This window comes from Pavona decussata, unplaced genomic scaffold (genome assembly GCF_977016875.1).
Source record: "Pavona decussata unplaced genomic scaffold, jaPavDecu1.1 SCAFFOLD_102, whole genome shotgun sequence".
NCBI lineage: Eukaryota > Metazoa > Cnidaria > Anthozoa > Scleractinia > Agariciidae > Pavona > Pavona decussata.
This window is the reverse complement of record NW_028145517.1, coordinates 7239815-7255177: the sequence shown is the minus strand read 5'-3', so window position 1 is coordinate 7255177 and position 15363 is coordinate 7239815. Positions and strand designations below refer to the sequence as shown.

The 15363-nt window shown below is 38.9% G+C and overlaps 2 protein-coding genes across 2 annotated transcripts; one reads left to right on the top strand and one right to left on the bottom strand.

Annotated features, from left to right (window-relative positions):
* Nucleotides 1-6702: 6702 nt before the first annotated feature.
* On the bottom strand, nucleotides 6703-7560 carry LOC146471999 (uncharacterized). Its single transcript, XM_085120790.1, has one exon. The coding sequence runs from the start codon at nucleotides 7558-7560 to the stop codon at nucleotides 6703-6705; it is 858 nt and encodes a 285-aa protein (XP_084976916.1).
* Nucleotides 7561-12350: 4790 nt separating this feature from the next.
* On the top strand, nucleotides 12351-14617 carry LOC146471998 (uncharacterized). Its single transcript, XM_085120789.1, has 3 exons — nucleotides 12351-12359; nucleotides 13094-13327; nucleotides 14270-14617. Exons 1-3 carry the CDS (start codon nucleotides 12351-12353, stop codon nucleotides 14615-14617), a joined length of 591 nt encoding a protein of 196 aa, XP_084976915.1.
* The last annotated feature ends 746 nt before the right edge of the window (nucleotides 14618-15363 follow it).

Below are 15363 nucleotides of genomic sequence, written 5' to 3'. Positions count from 1 at the left end.
CTCTCCTAACAGGCACCGGTCCCCATATTACGAACAGTTCACATGTACTGAGAAACTGAAATGAATATATACACTTCTTCTTTCACTTTAAACAGTGTCAAGTTGGTGCCTGTATTGGAGAGGTTCGATTGTAAGTCATCCTGGAAAGATTATTGTTTGGCTCAGTTCAGTAACGTGGAAAATGTTTTTGTCACTCTAAAACGATATTATACTTTACGTTTTGGTTAATCATTTGCTTGGTTACATCTGTATTTGTGCCTCTTAAACTGCCACAGCACGCTAATGACTCAAAAATTAGATGAGCCCTACATATGATCTGACCTGATCTCGCTTACGGAAAGTTCAACTATATTTTTCACGTACAGATCAAAGGCTGTCAAAAACCGTAGAGAACGTTTTGTCTGATTTCTACAAATTCAGACATTAAAATGCAACCTTAAGAGCATTTTTTGTAAGGCTAGGTTTTCCTAGCAGTGCTACGACATACTTCGACTAAATTTTATTTAGCCTTACTAGGTTGAGTTAGTAATGTAAGGCGGGTAATGCTTTAGCTAGGATACTCGGGTCACTTGCTCTCCATACAAACAGCGACTAAGAAACTTTCATTTTTCGTTTTTAACCAAATCAAAAAATGTTAATATATAGTTATTTTCGCATCAAAATGTTTTCATTTTCTCTCAGTTCTTAAAGGTACCATTCTTAATGTTTACTTTCCTCACAACATGTTTATTTTTGTCAAGACTTCAAACAAGGTCTTCGTGGTCTTTCCTTTAAGTCAACCGCCCTCGCAAAGTAAATTTGCGCAATAATAAGACGTGAGTAAACTGTTCTGTTATTAAAAAGACTGTTTAGTCACATATATTACCGCACCAAGTTGCCCTGTGAGTTGTCTCTACTACAAGAGTACAAATGAACGAGTTATTACAGTCGAACCTCCACTAACGGCCACCTCTCCACAACGGCCACCTCTCTACAACGGCCACTTTTTTTTGTCCCGGCGGACAGTCCATACATTACCTCTTATTTAAACCTCTCTACAACGGCCACCTCTCTACAACGGCAACGGCCACTAAAGTGCGTCCCCAACTGCCAAAATAACCTCTCGACAACGGCCAGTACAGCTCTTTTTTGTAAAAACAAAACCTTTTTTTATAAGTTGATGCAGTAATCGACATTTGTCTTCGGAACATTACGTTTCTGTATCCATTTTAATGATATACGTATTTTGATTGTGTTCCATTTATATGCTGCAGTAAGCATAAATTGTCTACAATAATACAGCGAATGTTGCGAACCTTGCTCGTTTCGTCTTGTTATGCAAAAATGGCTGACATTTTAATATTCTTTTGTCTGTATTCAAATTAGCCTCACTAGCCTCGTTCAAGGCAAAATATTCTTTTGATTTTTGAACTCAAGAACGAGGTTAGTAAAGCTAATATGAATGCAAACAAAAGAATAATAAAATGTCAGCCATTTTTGCATAGGGTCTATTATTTACGTTTTATTGTGTATTTTATCTGTATATATTATTTAAGATTGGATTGCCATTATAGGCTACAGTAAGCATGAACTTGGCACAATAAACATGTTGTACTTCCCGAAAAAAAAGGTGTCATATTACACCTCTACCTCCCCATAACGGCCACCTCTCCACAACGGCCACTTTCTTCTGTCCCCAAGGTGGCCGTTGTGGAGAGGTTCAACTGTTTTTGACAAAATAGAAACCTTCTGGGAAACGTTTGCCCATACTGGAAAACTCTAAACTAATAACTACTATTTAATTATTAAATAGAGGAAAGATCCTCGAAGTTAGTACGCAACTTAAGCAGTTGCGAAAAGAAAGCCTGAAAAAAATTCAGACTTGAACGGGATGCCGGTGCAGGGCTCTACCAACTGAGCTATCAAGCCAACTGGGAGCTGGTCATATTGTGAGTTCGTAATATACCCGTGAAGGATGAATAAATGAATGTCAATATACGAAACATATATTTTGAACTGCCGTTGAAAAATTAAATAGAAGAAAGATCCTCGCAGTTAGTACGCATTTTTAAGCAGCTGCGAAAAGAAAGCCTGACGTTCAAGCCCGAATTTTTTTCAAGCTTTTTTTTTCGCAACTGCTTGTGCGTACTAACTGGGAGGATCTTTCTTCTTTTTAATTTTTCATCGGCAGTTCAAAATATATGCTTCGTATATTTACATTCATTTATTCATCCTTCACGGGTATATTACAAACTCACAATATGACCAGCTCCCAGTTGGCTTGATAGCTCAGTTGGTAGAGCACTGCACTGACATCCCGTTCAAGCCTGAATTTGTTTTCAGGCTTTCTTTTCGCAAACTGCTTAAGTTTCATCCGCAGTTCAAAATATATATATTTACATTCATTTATTCATCCTTCACGGGTATATTACGAACTCACAATATGACCAGCTCCCAGTTGGCGTAATAGCCCAGTTGATAGAGCACTGCACAGGCATCGCAGAGGACATGGGTTCAAATCCCGTTCAGGCCTGAATTTTTTTCCGGCTCTTTTTTCGCAACTGCTTAAGGCGGGGGTACACCCGGATTTTAGTGAAATTTAAAGAGGTTTTAAGAATGGATAGAAGAAAGAAAATGATTTTTGTAACACTAACAGACAGTTGATACCCACGCAAGAGCACCCCGGGTTTGTAGGGGACTAACTTGGTATCCGTCTATTAATTATTAACTGCAAATTCTAATTTTAAAACTTCACTAAATCTTCAATATTTCTTATTTCTCTTAATTTTACTACTTTTTTGAGAAAATGTATCTCCTCCCAAATATACCTAAAAATCACCCAAAAAGTTACAAAACACCCCAAAACATTGATTTGTGTAATGAGCATAGGGTTTTTGTATTGCTTGAAACGCGAACGAGATATTTCCGTTGAACCGATTTTAAGCGGCGTGAAAACTGCTTTCAGGTAGACCCCCGCCTTAAGTTGCGTACTAAATGCGAGGATCTTTCTCCTATTTGATCTTTCATTCTCAGTTCAAAATATATGTTTCATATATTTACATTCACTTATTTAATTATTCTTAGTCGTTTTGCTGCTCAGTCTGTGTAAGTAAAAATGTAGCCGGGTTTATTCCGTTGGGGGTGGGAGGGGGAGGTCCTCGACCACTTGATAAGGAAGGAGAAACTTGCTTCACCTTGAAGTTTCGTGTTTCGTATAAATAGAACATGTCCTTCTGCACTATAACACTATGTAATTCCAGTGGGAAAATTGGCGCACTTTTAAAATCAACTTTTATTTTGCATATCTAAGCCCATAATTACGTCTGATTGAAGTTGAGAACATTATACTTTGTAAACTCCCATTAGAAACCTTCTCATAAGCTTGTAATTTCATGACAAATTTCCCGATACTGTAATTAGAAGGGTTTGTTTGGAGTTCAGTTTTAAATTGTTTAACGTCCTTATAGCCCGAATCTGTTTTCTTTTTTCATCAAAGTAATTTTATTGGAATTACTTTTTCAAAGGCATTTTTGTCGTTAAAATGCAGCAAATACAAGCGAAGTTACAGGGACTCAAATTCGGTTAAAATCCCACACATTTACTGTAATGTTTGCCTTGTTTCCCTCACAGCAAAGACGGCTTCTGATACCGTGAAAAGATTTACTGTTTGTGATTGCAATTCTTCAAATCAGTTACCTGATTAAAATACTAAAAACAATTTCTGATTAGGTTTTGTATGGAGGGGAACTTTGCAGAAATAAGCAGTGATTTTTCAAATAATAAGGTTAGACAGGGAATAATCATTATCTGAGGATTTTTGGCGCCCGTCTCATTTTTTGTTCAGAACGAAGAAAAGGCGACAGAACGCTTTATTTTCCGTTTGTACGATAAGTTAAAGCAGCTTGCAATATCATTAAGTGTTCCCTTTTAAGTAAAAGATTGTCACCAGTGCTTAGACGCATGAACAGTACACATGTACAAAGCTATTGAAAGATCAGTTGACTTACAGTTATGACAGAAAGAATACCTCAAATATATCTGTACAAATTTGTTCCCAGTCTCCGAGTTATTTGTATTAGAAAGAAAAGCACAAAAGATGTTTACAGTTTTAAGCAAATAAAATACATCTGCGGTTTATTGTTCAGAAGGGAGAAAAGGCGACTTTACAGAACGGTTCATTTTCCGTTTGTACGATAAGTTAAAACAGCTTGCAATATCACGTGACAAGAGCACACATTCTGCAGCGTGCTTTTGTCAGGACAAAACGTACTCACCATATATGTTTTTACAGAGCACATACTTCTAGATTTTCAAGGGGCGGTGTCACAGAATTTTAACATCAGTTTGAAAGGCCAAAATACACCTGTATCAATGAAATTGTTAAACTAAAAGTTCGGTTTAGTGCACAGAAACTAGTGCCAATGATCTTTGGCTTGCAACTTGAAATGTTCTGTCCGTGTATTTTGAAGAAATCACACAAAAAACGGATTATACTTTGTTCTTTCTCTAAGAAGTCAATTCGTATTTTCCTCTTGGTGCTCTTAGAGCAAGTTCATGTTAGAAGAATATGTGTTTGTCAAATATTTGAGCAGTTTTTACCAAACTTTGGATGAATCTCCGTCACAGCGCCCCTTACAACAGGGCGTATTTTTCGTTTTTAACCAAATCAAAAAGTTTTAATATATAGTTATGTTCGCATTAAAATGTTTTCATCTTCTCTCAGTTCTTAACGGTATCGTTCTTAATGTTTTCTTTCCTAATAAAATGTTTATTTTTGTCAAGACTTCAAAACAATGTCTTCGTGGTCTTTGCATTAAGTCAACCACCCTCGCAAAGCAAATTTGCGCACTAATATGTCAGACGTGAGTAAACTGTTCTGTTATGAAAACGACTGTTTAGTCACATATATTACCGCACAAAGTTGCCCTGTGAGTTGTCTCGGCTACAAGAGTACAAAAGAACTAGTTTCTAGTTTTTGACAAAACAAAAATCTTTTGAGAAACGTTTGCCCATTCTGAAGTTCTATTTAATTATTTTCAGTCATTTTTATGCCCAGTCTGTATAAGAAAAAAAACAGCAAGGTTTATTCCGGGCGTTTACGAGGGTGGGCTCTTATTATTTTAGCAACATTTTCAGCAAGCAAGAGAATAACAAAACAAGGGATATTAAGTTTATTTTCCTCCAACCAGACAAAACAAAGTACAAAACCTAATATGAACAAGCTCACAATGTTCTTTCACTACCGTATCTGGAACACAACTGACGCTCCCCTTTCTTCACGCTTGGCTAGTACAAGAATGTTTTTCGTTGACAGGGGGGTTGGGGTGGGCGCTTTTTTAAGTTTTTGGGCTTGCGGGATTCGAAGGTTGGCGGTTTATTGAATAAATACGCGGTATTTGTTGAGTAAGCAAAATAAATACTCACGGTGGGGAGTATTTATTTTATTCAACATTGTGTCATCGCCTTTAGTAGTTCTTTTGTCTTCAATTTCTCAACTGTCGACCAATAAGAAGCGTCCAATTGTAACAAAGTTTACTCATAATCACTATATATTTCACAGATTGAAAGGCTGTTAAACTACGAAGGAAGACAGTGTGGTGTGTTCTCTTCATTTTCGTTATCTCAAGCGAATTCCACAATGAAAGCTACAAGGCGAATTATTGTGCTTCTAATCTTTGTAATTTTCAGTGCCGTCAAGGCAGAAGAAGAGGCTTTTTACGAAAGCGATGAAGTCTCCCACGAATTATTGGATGAAGAAAGCAAAGATTTGGAGGATTTCTTTGACAGCGATCAGGTAAGAGTTTTGATGCATTTATGTTTGGATTATTCACCAAACAGACAACGTACACTCCGTCCGCACTCATACTTCAGGGGTACCCAACGACAGTTTTCTCTCAGATTCTTTGAAACGCTGTTTTAGGTTATCTGGAGTGCCTTTATAGCTCTGTAGGTTCATTTTAGGACACGCTATAATATTTCTATCTGTTCGGTCATTCTAGGGGAACTTGAGTCTTTTCGAAATTACTGGGGCATCCTTGTCCATTTCCCGAAAACCTTAGGTGTTATTTACTTTCCGAAAATCTTAGCTGACCTTTTTGGCATCCGAAACGACATTTTTATCAATCCGAAAACACTAGGCCTTAAATTTCTCTTATCACGAAAGCTCGAGGTGAAAGCTCCCTTCAGAAAATTGTAGGAGATTAAGGGCCTTCCGAACAGATAATATACCTAAACGATCCGTTGGGTGCCCCTGATACTTCTTCAAAACGTTCCTGATTCATTATATCAAAAACGCACCCAAAGTGTCACGTCCACACTATTATTTTCGCAGCGTTTTTCCCTTTTCATTTTTAATGGCTCGAATACGCTGGTACGCGCGAAACAAGAGGCAAGAAAACCTTACAACAGTCATCTGCTCATAGGACACACAGAAGTGCCCACAGATGTTAGTGATGTTTCGAAAGCTTCCTTGTACGCTATCCACACTAAATTAAATATAGGTCTCCGTTTTCAAATGTCTCCATCCTGAAAAACGTTTTCGATGATTTCAAAAAAGTTCGGCGTTTTCGGTCGTTTTAAAGTGGACTAGGCGTTTTCAAACGAAAACGCTTGTGTGGATGGGCTTTAGTATATATGACTCGTTAATTGTTCGTTTATTGTTTGTTTCCGGCGTCGAAATGCATGTTTACAATTTAACCGAACTAATATTGGAGTCCTATTCTTTTATTTAATAGACTGTCGTGAAAGATGAACATGGGGGACACCGTCCTTCGGAATTTCCAAACGGTTCTCCTCCTTCACGCCGTCCTCCTCCATCAAGACGCCCTCGTCCTTCTCGTCGCCCTGGTCCTCCTCGCCTATTTGATCCTCGTGGTCGCCCGTCCAGACGTCCTCGTCCTTCAAGACGTCCTCGTCCATCCAGACGTCCTCGCCCTTCCAAACGCCCTGGTCCGCCTCGCCTATTTGACCATCATGTTCGCCCGTCCAGACGCCCTCCTCCTTCAAGACGTCCTCGTCCTTCTCGCCGTCCTCATCCTTCCAAACGTCCTGGTCCGCCCCGCCTATTTGACCCTCGTCGTCGCCCGTCCAGACGCCCTCGTCCTTCTCGCCGTCCTCGTCCATCTGGACGCCCTCGTCCTTCCAAACGTCCTGGTCCGCCCCGCCTATTTGACCCTCGTCGTCGCCCGTCCAGACGCCCTCGTCCTTCTCGCCGTCCTCGTCCATCTGGACGCCCTCGTCCTTCCAAACGTCCTGGTCCGCCCCGCCTATTTGACCCTCGTCGTCGCCCGTCCAGACGCCCTCGTCCTTCTCGCCGTCCTCGTCCATCTGGACGCCCTCGTCCTTCCAAACGTCCTGGTCCGCCCCGCCTATTTGACCCTCGTGGTCGCCCGTCCAGACGCCCTCCTCCTTCAAGACGTCCTCGTCCTCGTCCTTCAAGACGTCCTCGTCCTTCTCGCCGTCCTCGTCCTTCCAAACGCCCTCGCCTATTTGACCATCATGATCGCCCGTCCAGACGCCCTCCTCCATCTGGACGACCTCGACCTCGTCCATCAGAACGTCCACCGCGAACCCATCCCCCATCCAGGGAACCAACTGGCGCTGCCAAGGTGTTTTGATGAGATTAAAACCTCTAACCTGAAAAGAATGCTGCGGATGCTTTGGGAATGGCTGATTTGAAAATGTCTTGTTGTTAAAATTAGCTTTATGTAGTGGTGTAAGGGAAATAAATTCTTTAAACATTATCATCATTCCGTTGTAAGAGTGGTTGAATGTGTACTAGGATCTCTTTTATCCAACACTGATCATTTTATGTCTGTGCCAGACCTTCCATTAAAACTTGTTACCTTTTAGACCAGGACCTCTTTCCGGCCTGAATGCTGAGCAAACATGAAAATAGTGCGAAGCAACAAAAGCTAAATGAACCGTCGATAGCTCAGTGAATGCAACTATTTGAAAAACATTTTAGCAGGTTAACCGGCTAGTCGGGCAGGCCCGGTTTAATTTCATGTAATCGTAGTTTTAACAATCTTGTGTTGGAAACTCAGCTAACCAAATAGGTCAGGATGACGTTCATGTAATTGACCGCTTTCAAAAAACAGTAACGTCTGACACGAGAATACCATCTGACTCAGTATGACTTGCAACAGGAGACGTGAAATGACTGCATACGGACGTTAAGTGTAACTTATACATGATTTACTCTGTTTACAGAACAAAGTTTCGTGCCGTGAAACTTTTAAGGCGTTTTTTTTTTCTTTGGACTCTCGTATATAAACGAGGCCGGACGAATAGACTCAAGCCCTAAAATAAAGACACAAGGATCAAATTAAAAGGTTATTTCTTTGAGACAATAATCAATAATTCTCTTAGCTTCGTACTAGTAAAAAGAATGATCGAGCTAATTTTAGGAGTATAAAAAGATTGTTACAGAGGTAAGCTACATAATTTTAAAAAAGAACAAATAATCCACCAAATTTCCTTGAGAGACGAAAATTAATCGTTCTGTCACCTTCACAAAAGGAAAGATGGAGTTAACTTTAAAACGATAAGAGTTCTTAACTTTTAACAAAAAAATGTATGTATATGTAAGGCCCGGGCCAAACGTCGAACTTCACGTCTGATTCAGACGGAGAGAACATTAACGTGTGAAGATAGATCGACTGTGGGACAAACGTAGATCTTCATGAATCGAACTTAATGAAGACATCCCCAATGACTGAAAGATTCCTTTTTACTGCTTTGAATTTGGTTCGACGACCCGTTTCGACGTTTGAGCCAACGGGCAAGCTTTACCCATTTAGGTCGACCCAAATTACAATTTAATTCGTCTCATATGAAGACGGTTCGACGTCTTACCCGATGCTAAGGGTTATTATTAAAAACTGGATCATTGTATAATACAATTCCAGGGTTTTGATTGGCTTAGCGGCCATGGTATATGAGCCATTATACCATGTCCGAGAAGTAGCGACCATAAATTTTTTTCTGGTTGTTCTTGAAAAGGAAATCATCAAGGCCTACCAATATTACTTGAATGTCTTTAATAAAATAATTATTCCACTCGCGCTTGTTGGATATGAGATGATTATAGCCAAAGCCTCGTTGGCTATCTATCATCTCATATCCAATGCGCGCTCGTGGAACAATTTAATACAAAAATATAATCAGTTAAAAAGGGGTTTTTAATGAATTTAAACCAGCTCAAGATCAAGAGACTAGCAAAAGCTTTCGAGAAAATTATGCATATCAGTAATATCAATATGGAAAATTATGGGTGTTAAAAAGTAGCTGCGAGGCGAACCTTTTGATTTGGAAACAATTTTATTTTATAATGTCACATTGAAAGAGAAAGTATATCCAATCAAATTCTGCACAGTGGGATGTCATGAGCGATCAATTAAGCATCACTTTTTTTAAACATTTTTCTACACTAATTGTTTTCAAAGTTCTTATAACTGAGGGTTTCATGTGCTGAGAGATCGCTCGATCCGTTTACGTCAAAACAGGTATACACCTTCATATTAATGTATTCCACTGAGTGGTTAAACACAAACAGAGTTAAGTTATATGTACATATATTTTTTAGGGTCTCCATCATTTTGATACTAAACGTCACCAGTAGCCGTAATTTACATTGCGGAAGAAATAATCACAATTTACAAGGTAAGAAATTGTTGAAAACGGCGCTGAATGGTTCATTTTCCGATGGCTTTATAGTTCGTACCATGAAATATTTGAACAACTTGTATGCCATTATGACAAATTTTATTAGCGATGTTATATTTGTGGCATATCGAATCGATGTTCGTTTAAACTACTCAACACTCAAGTATACTTGAGAATTTAATTTTGTCACTTTTTTTGGTCCAATCTAGGCAGAGGCGTGAAAATATCACAGAAGGAAAATGTTTTCATTCACTAGTCATTCGCTGTGATTAAAATTCAGTAAAGAGCAAGTACGTGGCAAGCTTTTCTCAAATCGCCTTCTAATGAATTCCATTTACCGAAATAATCACCGAAATAGCATGTTGCAAAAAAGGAGACTTATAACATTTAAGGCAACGAGCTAGTTTTTATTTATTATTATTTAGTAAGAGTAAGGAAACAGACGGAACGGGCAACGGTGCTAAATCTTCAATAATTCTTATTTCTCTTAATTTTACTACTCTTTTGAGAAAATCTTTCTCCTCCCAAATATACCTAAAAATCACGCAAAAATTTACAAAATACCCCAAAACATTGATTTGTGTAATGAGCATAGGGTTTTTGTATTGCTTGAAACGCGAACGAGATATTTCCGTTGAACCGATTTTAAGCGGCGTGAAAACGGCTTTCAGGTGTACCCCCGCCTTAAGTTGCGTACTAAATGCGAGGATCTTTCTCCTATTTGATCTTTCATTCTCAGTTCAAAATATATGTTTCATATATTTACATTCACTTATTTAATTATTCTCAGTCGTTTTGCTGCTCAGTCTGTATAAGTAAAAATGTAGCCGTGTTTATTCCGTGGGGGATGGGAGGGGGAGGTCCTCGACCACTTGATAAGGAAGGAGAAACTTGCCTCATTAAAGTTTCGTGTTTCGTATAAATAGAACATGTCCTTCTGTACTAAACACTATGTAATTCCAGTGGGAAAATTGGCGCACTTTTAAAATCAACTTTTATTTGGCATATTTAGGCCCATAATTACGTCTGATTGAAGTTGAGAACATTATACTTTGTAAACTCCCATTAGAAACCTTCTCATAAGCTTTGTATTTTCATGACAAATTTCCCGATACTGTAATTAGAAGGGTTTGTGTGGAGTTCAGTTTTAAATTGTTTAACGTCCTTATGGCCCGAATCTGTTTTCTGGTTTTCATCAATTTAATTTTATTACAATTACCTTTTCAAAGGCAAATTCAAACGAAGTTACAAGAACTCAAACTCGGCCAAAATTCTACACATTTACTGTAATCTTAGCCTTGTTTCCCTCACAACAAAGACGGCTTCTGATACCGTGAAAAGATTTACTGTTTGTGATTGCAATTCTTCAAATCAGTTACCTGATTAAAATACTAGAAACAATTTTTTCATTAGGTTTCGTATGGAGGGGAACTTTGCAGAAATAAGCAGTGATTTTTTAAATAATAAGGGTAGACAGGAAATAATCAATATCTGAGGATTTTTGGTGCCCGTCTCATTTTTTGTTCAGAACGGAAAAAAGGCGACAGAGCGGTTTATTTTCCGTTTGTACGAGAAGTTAAAGCAGCTTGCAATATCAGTAAGTGTTCCCTTTTAAGTGAAAGATTATCACCAGTTAGACAGGGAATAATCAATATCTGAGGATTTTTGGCGCCCGTCTCATTTTTTGTTCAGAACGGAAAAAAGGCGACAGAACGGTTTATTTTCCGTTTGTTTGCACGACAAGTTAAAGCAGCTTGCAATATCACTAAGTGTTCCCTTTTAAGTAAAAGAGTATCACCAGTGCTTAGACGCATGAACAGTACACATGTACAACACTATTGAAAGATCAGTTGACTTACAGTTATGACAGAAAGAATACCACAAATATATCTGTACAAATTTGTTCCCGTTCTGCGAGTTATTTGTATTAGAAAGAAAAGCACAAAAGATGTTTAAAGTTTTAAGCAAATAAAATACATCTGCGTTTTATTGTTCAGGAGGAAGAAAAGGCGACTTTACAGAACGGTTTATTTTCCATTTGTACGATAAGTTAAAACAGCTTGCAATATCACGTGACAAGAGCACACATTCTGCGGCGTGCTTTTGTCAGGACAAAACGTACTCACCATATATGTTTTTACAGAGCACGTACTTCTAGATTTTCAAGGGGCGGCGTCACATAATTTTAGCATCAGTTTGAAAGGCCAAAATACACCTGTATCAATGAAATTGTTAAACTAAAAGTTCGGTTTAGTGCACAGAAACTAGTGCCAATGATCTTTGGCTTGCAACTTGAAATGTTCTGTCCGTGTATTTTGAAGAAATCACACAAAAAACGGACTATACTTTGTTCTTTCTCTAAGAAGTCAATTCGTATTTTCCTCTTGGTGCTCTTAGAGCAAGTTCATGTTAGAAGAATATGTGTTTGTCAAATATTTGAGCAGTTTTTACCAAACTTTGGATGAATCTCCGTCACAGCGCCTCTTACAACAGGGCGTATTTTTCGTTTTTAACCAAATCAAAAAGTTTTAATATATAGTTATGTTCGCATTAAAATGTTTTCATCTTCTCTCAGTTCTTAACGGTATCATTCTTAATGTTTTCTTTCCTAATAAAATGTTTATTTTTGTCAAGACTTCAAAACAATGTCTTCGTGGTCTTTGCATTAAGTCAACCACCCTCGCAAAGCAAATTTGCACACTAATATGTCAGACGTGAGTAAATTGTTCTGTTATGAAAAAGACTGTTTTGTCACATATATTACCGCACAAAGTTGCTCTGTGAGTTGTCTCGGCTACAAGAATACAAAAAAACTAGTTTCTAGTTTTTGACAAAACAAAAATCTTTTGAGAAACGTTTGTCCATTCTGAAGTTCTAATAACAACTATTTAATTATTTTCAGTCATTTTTCTGCCCAGTCTGTATAAGAAAAAATACAGCAAGGTTTATGCCGGGCGTTTCCGAGGGTGGGCGCTTTTTCGAGGTAGGCTCTTATTATTTTAGCAACATTTTCAGCAAGTAAGAGAATAACAAAGCAAGGGATAACAAGTTTATTTCGCTTCAACCAGAGAAAACAAAGTACAAAACCTAACATGAACAAGCCAACAATGTTCTTTGACTATCGCATCTAAAACCAATTCTGGGGCACAACTGACGCTCCCCTTACTTCACGCTTGGCTAGTACAAGAATGTTTTTCGTTGACAGGGGGGTTGGGGTGGGCGCTTATTAAGTTTTTGGGCTTGCAGGATTCGAAGGTTGGCGGTCTATTGAATAAATACGTGGTATTTGTTGAGTAAGCAAAATAAATACTCACGGTGGGGAGTATTTATTTTATTCAACATTGTGTCATCGCCTTTAGTAGTTCTTTTGTCTTCAATTTCACACTTGTCGACCAATAAGAAGCGTCCAATTGTAACAAAGTTTACTCATAATCACTATATATTTCAGATTGAAAGGCTGTTAAACTACGAAGGAAGACAGTGTGGTGTGTCCTCTTCATTTTCGTTATCTCAAGTGAATTCCACAATGAAAGCTCCAAGGCGAATTATTATGCTTCTGGTCTTTGTCATTTTCAGTGCCGTCAAGGCAGAAGAAGAGGCTTTTTACGAAAGCGATGAAGTCTCCCACGAATTATTGGATGAAGAAAGCAAAGATTTGGAGGATTTCTTTGACAGCGATCAGGTAAGAGTTTTGATGCACTTATGTTTGGATTATTCACTAAACAGACAACGTACACTCCGTCCGCACTCATACTTCAGGAGCACCCTACGACAGTTTTCTCTCAGATTCTTTGAAACGCTGTTTTAGGTTATCTGGAGTGCCCTTATAGCTCTGTAGGTTCATTTTAGGACACGCTATAATATTTATATCTGTTCGGTCATTCTAGGGGAACTTGAGTCTTTTCGAAATTACTGGGGCATCCTTGTCCATTTCCCGAAAACCTTAGGTGTTATTTACTTTCCGAAAATCTTAGCTGACCTTTTTGGTATCCGAAGCGACATTTTTATCAATCCGAAAACACTAGGCCTTAAATTTCTCTTATCACGAAAGCTCGAGGTGAAAGCTCCCTTCAGAAAATTGTAGGAGATTAAGGGCCTTCCGAACAGATAATATACCTAAACGATCCGTTGGGTGCCCCTGATACTTCTTCAAAACGTTCCTGATTCATTATAACAAAAACGCACCCAAAGTGTCACGTCCACACTATTATTTTCGCAGCGTTTTTCCCTTTTCATTTTTAATGGCTCGAATACGCTGGTACGCGGGAAACAAGAGGCAAGAAAACCTTACAACAGTCATCTGCTCATAGGACACACAGAAGTGCCCACAGATGTTAGTGATGTTTCGAAAGCTTCCTTGTACGCTCTCCACACTAAATTAAATATAGGTCTCCGTTTTCAAATGTCTCCATCCTGGAGAACGTTTTCAATGATTTCAAAAAGGATCGGCGTTTTCGGTCGTTTTAAAGTGGACTTGGCGTTTTCAAACAAAAACGCTTCTGTGTGGATGGGCTTTAGTATATATGACTCGTTAATTGTTCGTTTATTGTTTGTTCCCGGCGTCGAAATGCATGTTTACAATTTAACCGAACTAATATTGGAGTCCTATTCTTTTATTTAATAGACTGTCGTGAAAGATGAGCATGGGGGACACCGTCCTTCGGAATTTCCAAACGGTTCTCCTCCTTCACGCCGTCCTCCTCCATCAAGACGCCCTCGTCCTTCTCGTCGCCCTGGTCCTCCTCGCCTATTTGACCCTCGTGGTCGCCCGTCAAGACGTCCTCGTCCATCTAGACGCCCTCGTCCTTCAAGACGTCCTCGTCCTTCCAAACGCCCTCGCCTATTTGACCATCATGATCGCCCGTCCAGACGCCCTCCTCCATCTGGACGACCTCGACCTCGTCCATCAGAACGTCCACCGCGAACCCATCCCCCATCCAGGGAACCAACTGGCGCTGCCAGGGTGTTTTGATGAGATTAAAACCTTTAACCTGAAAAGAATGCTGCGGATGCTTTGGGAATGGCTGATTTGAAAATGTCTTGTTGTTAAAATTAGCTTTATGTAGTGGTGTAAGGGAAATAAATTCTTTAAACATTATCATCATTCCGTTGTAAGAGTGGTTGAATGTGTACAAGGATCTCTTTTATCCAACACTGATCATTTTATGTCTGCCAGACCTTCCATTAAAACTTGTTACCTTTTAGACCAGGACCTCTTTCCGGCCTGAATGCTGAGTAAACATGAAAATGGTGAGAAGCAACAAAAGCTAAATTAACCGTGGATAGCTCAGTGAATGCTACTATTTGAAAAACATTTTAGCAGGTTAACCGGCTAGTCGGGCAGGCCCGGTTTAATTTCATGTAATCGTTGTTTTAACAATCTTGTGTTGAAATTTCAGCCAACCAAATAGGTCAGGATGAAGTTCATGTAATTGTTTTATTAAAGACAATCAAGTAACGTCTGACACGAGAATACCATCTGACTCAGTATGACTTGCAACAGGAGACGTAAAATGCCTGAATACGGACGTTAAGTGTAACTTATACATGATTTACTCTGTTTACAGAACAAAGTTTCGTGCCGTGAAACTTTTAAGGCGTTTTTTTTTTCTTTGGACTCTCGTATATAAACAAGGTGACGAAGAGACTCAAGCCCTAAAATAAATACACAAGGATCAAATTAAAAGGTTATTTCTTTGAGACAACAATCAATAATTC

Bases quoted from the DNA above. Each gene is read 5' to 3' on its own strand.
- LOC146471998 (XM_085120789.1), top strand. The intron at 13,328-14,269 runs GTAAGAGTTTTG...TTTATTTAATAG, and splicing joins ATTTCTTTGACAGCGATCAG to ACTGTCGTGAAAGATGAGCA.
- LOC146471999 (XM_085120790.1), bottom strand. From the start codon at position 7,560: ATGGGGGATGGGTTCGCGGTGGACGTTCTGATGGACGAGGTCGAGGTC.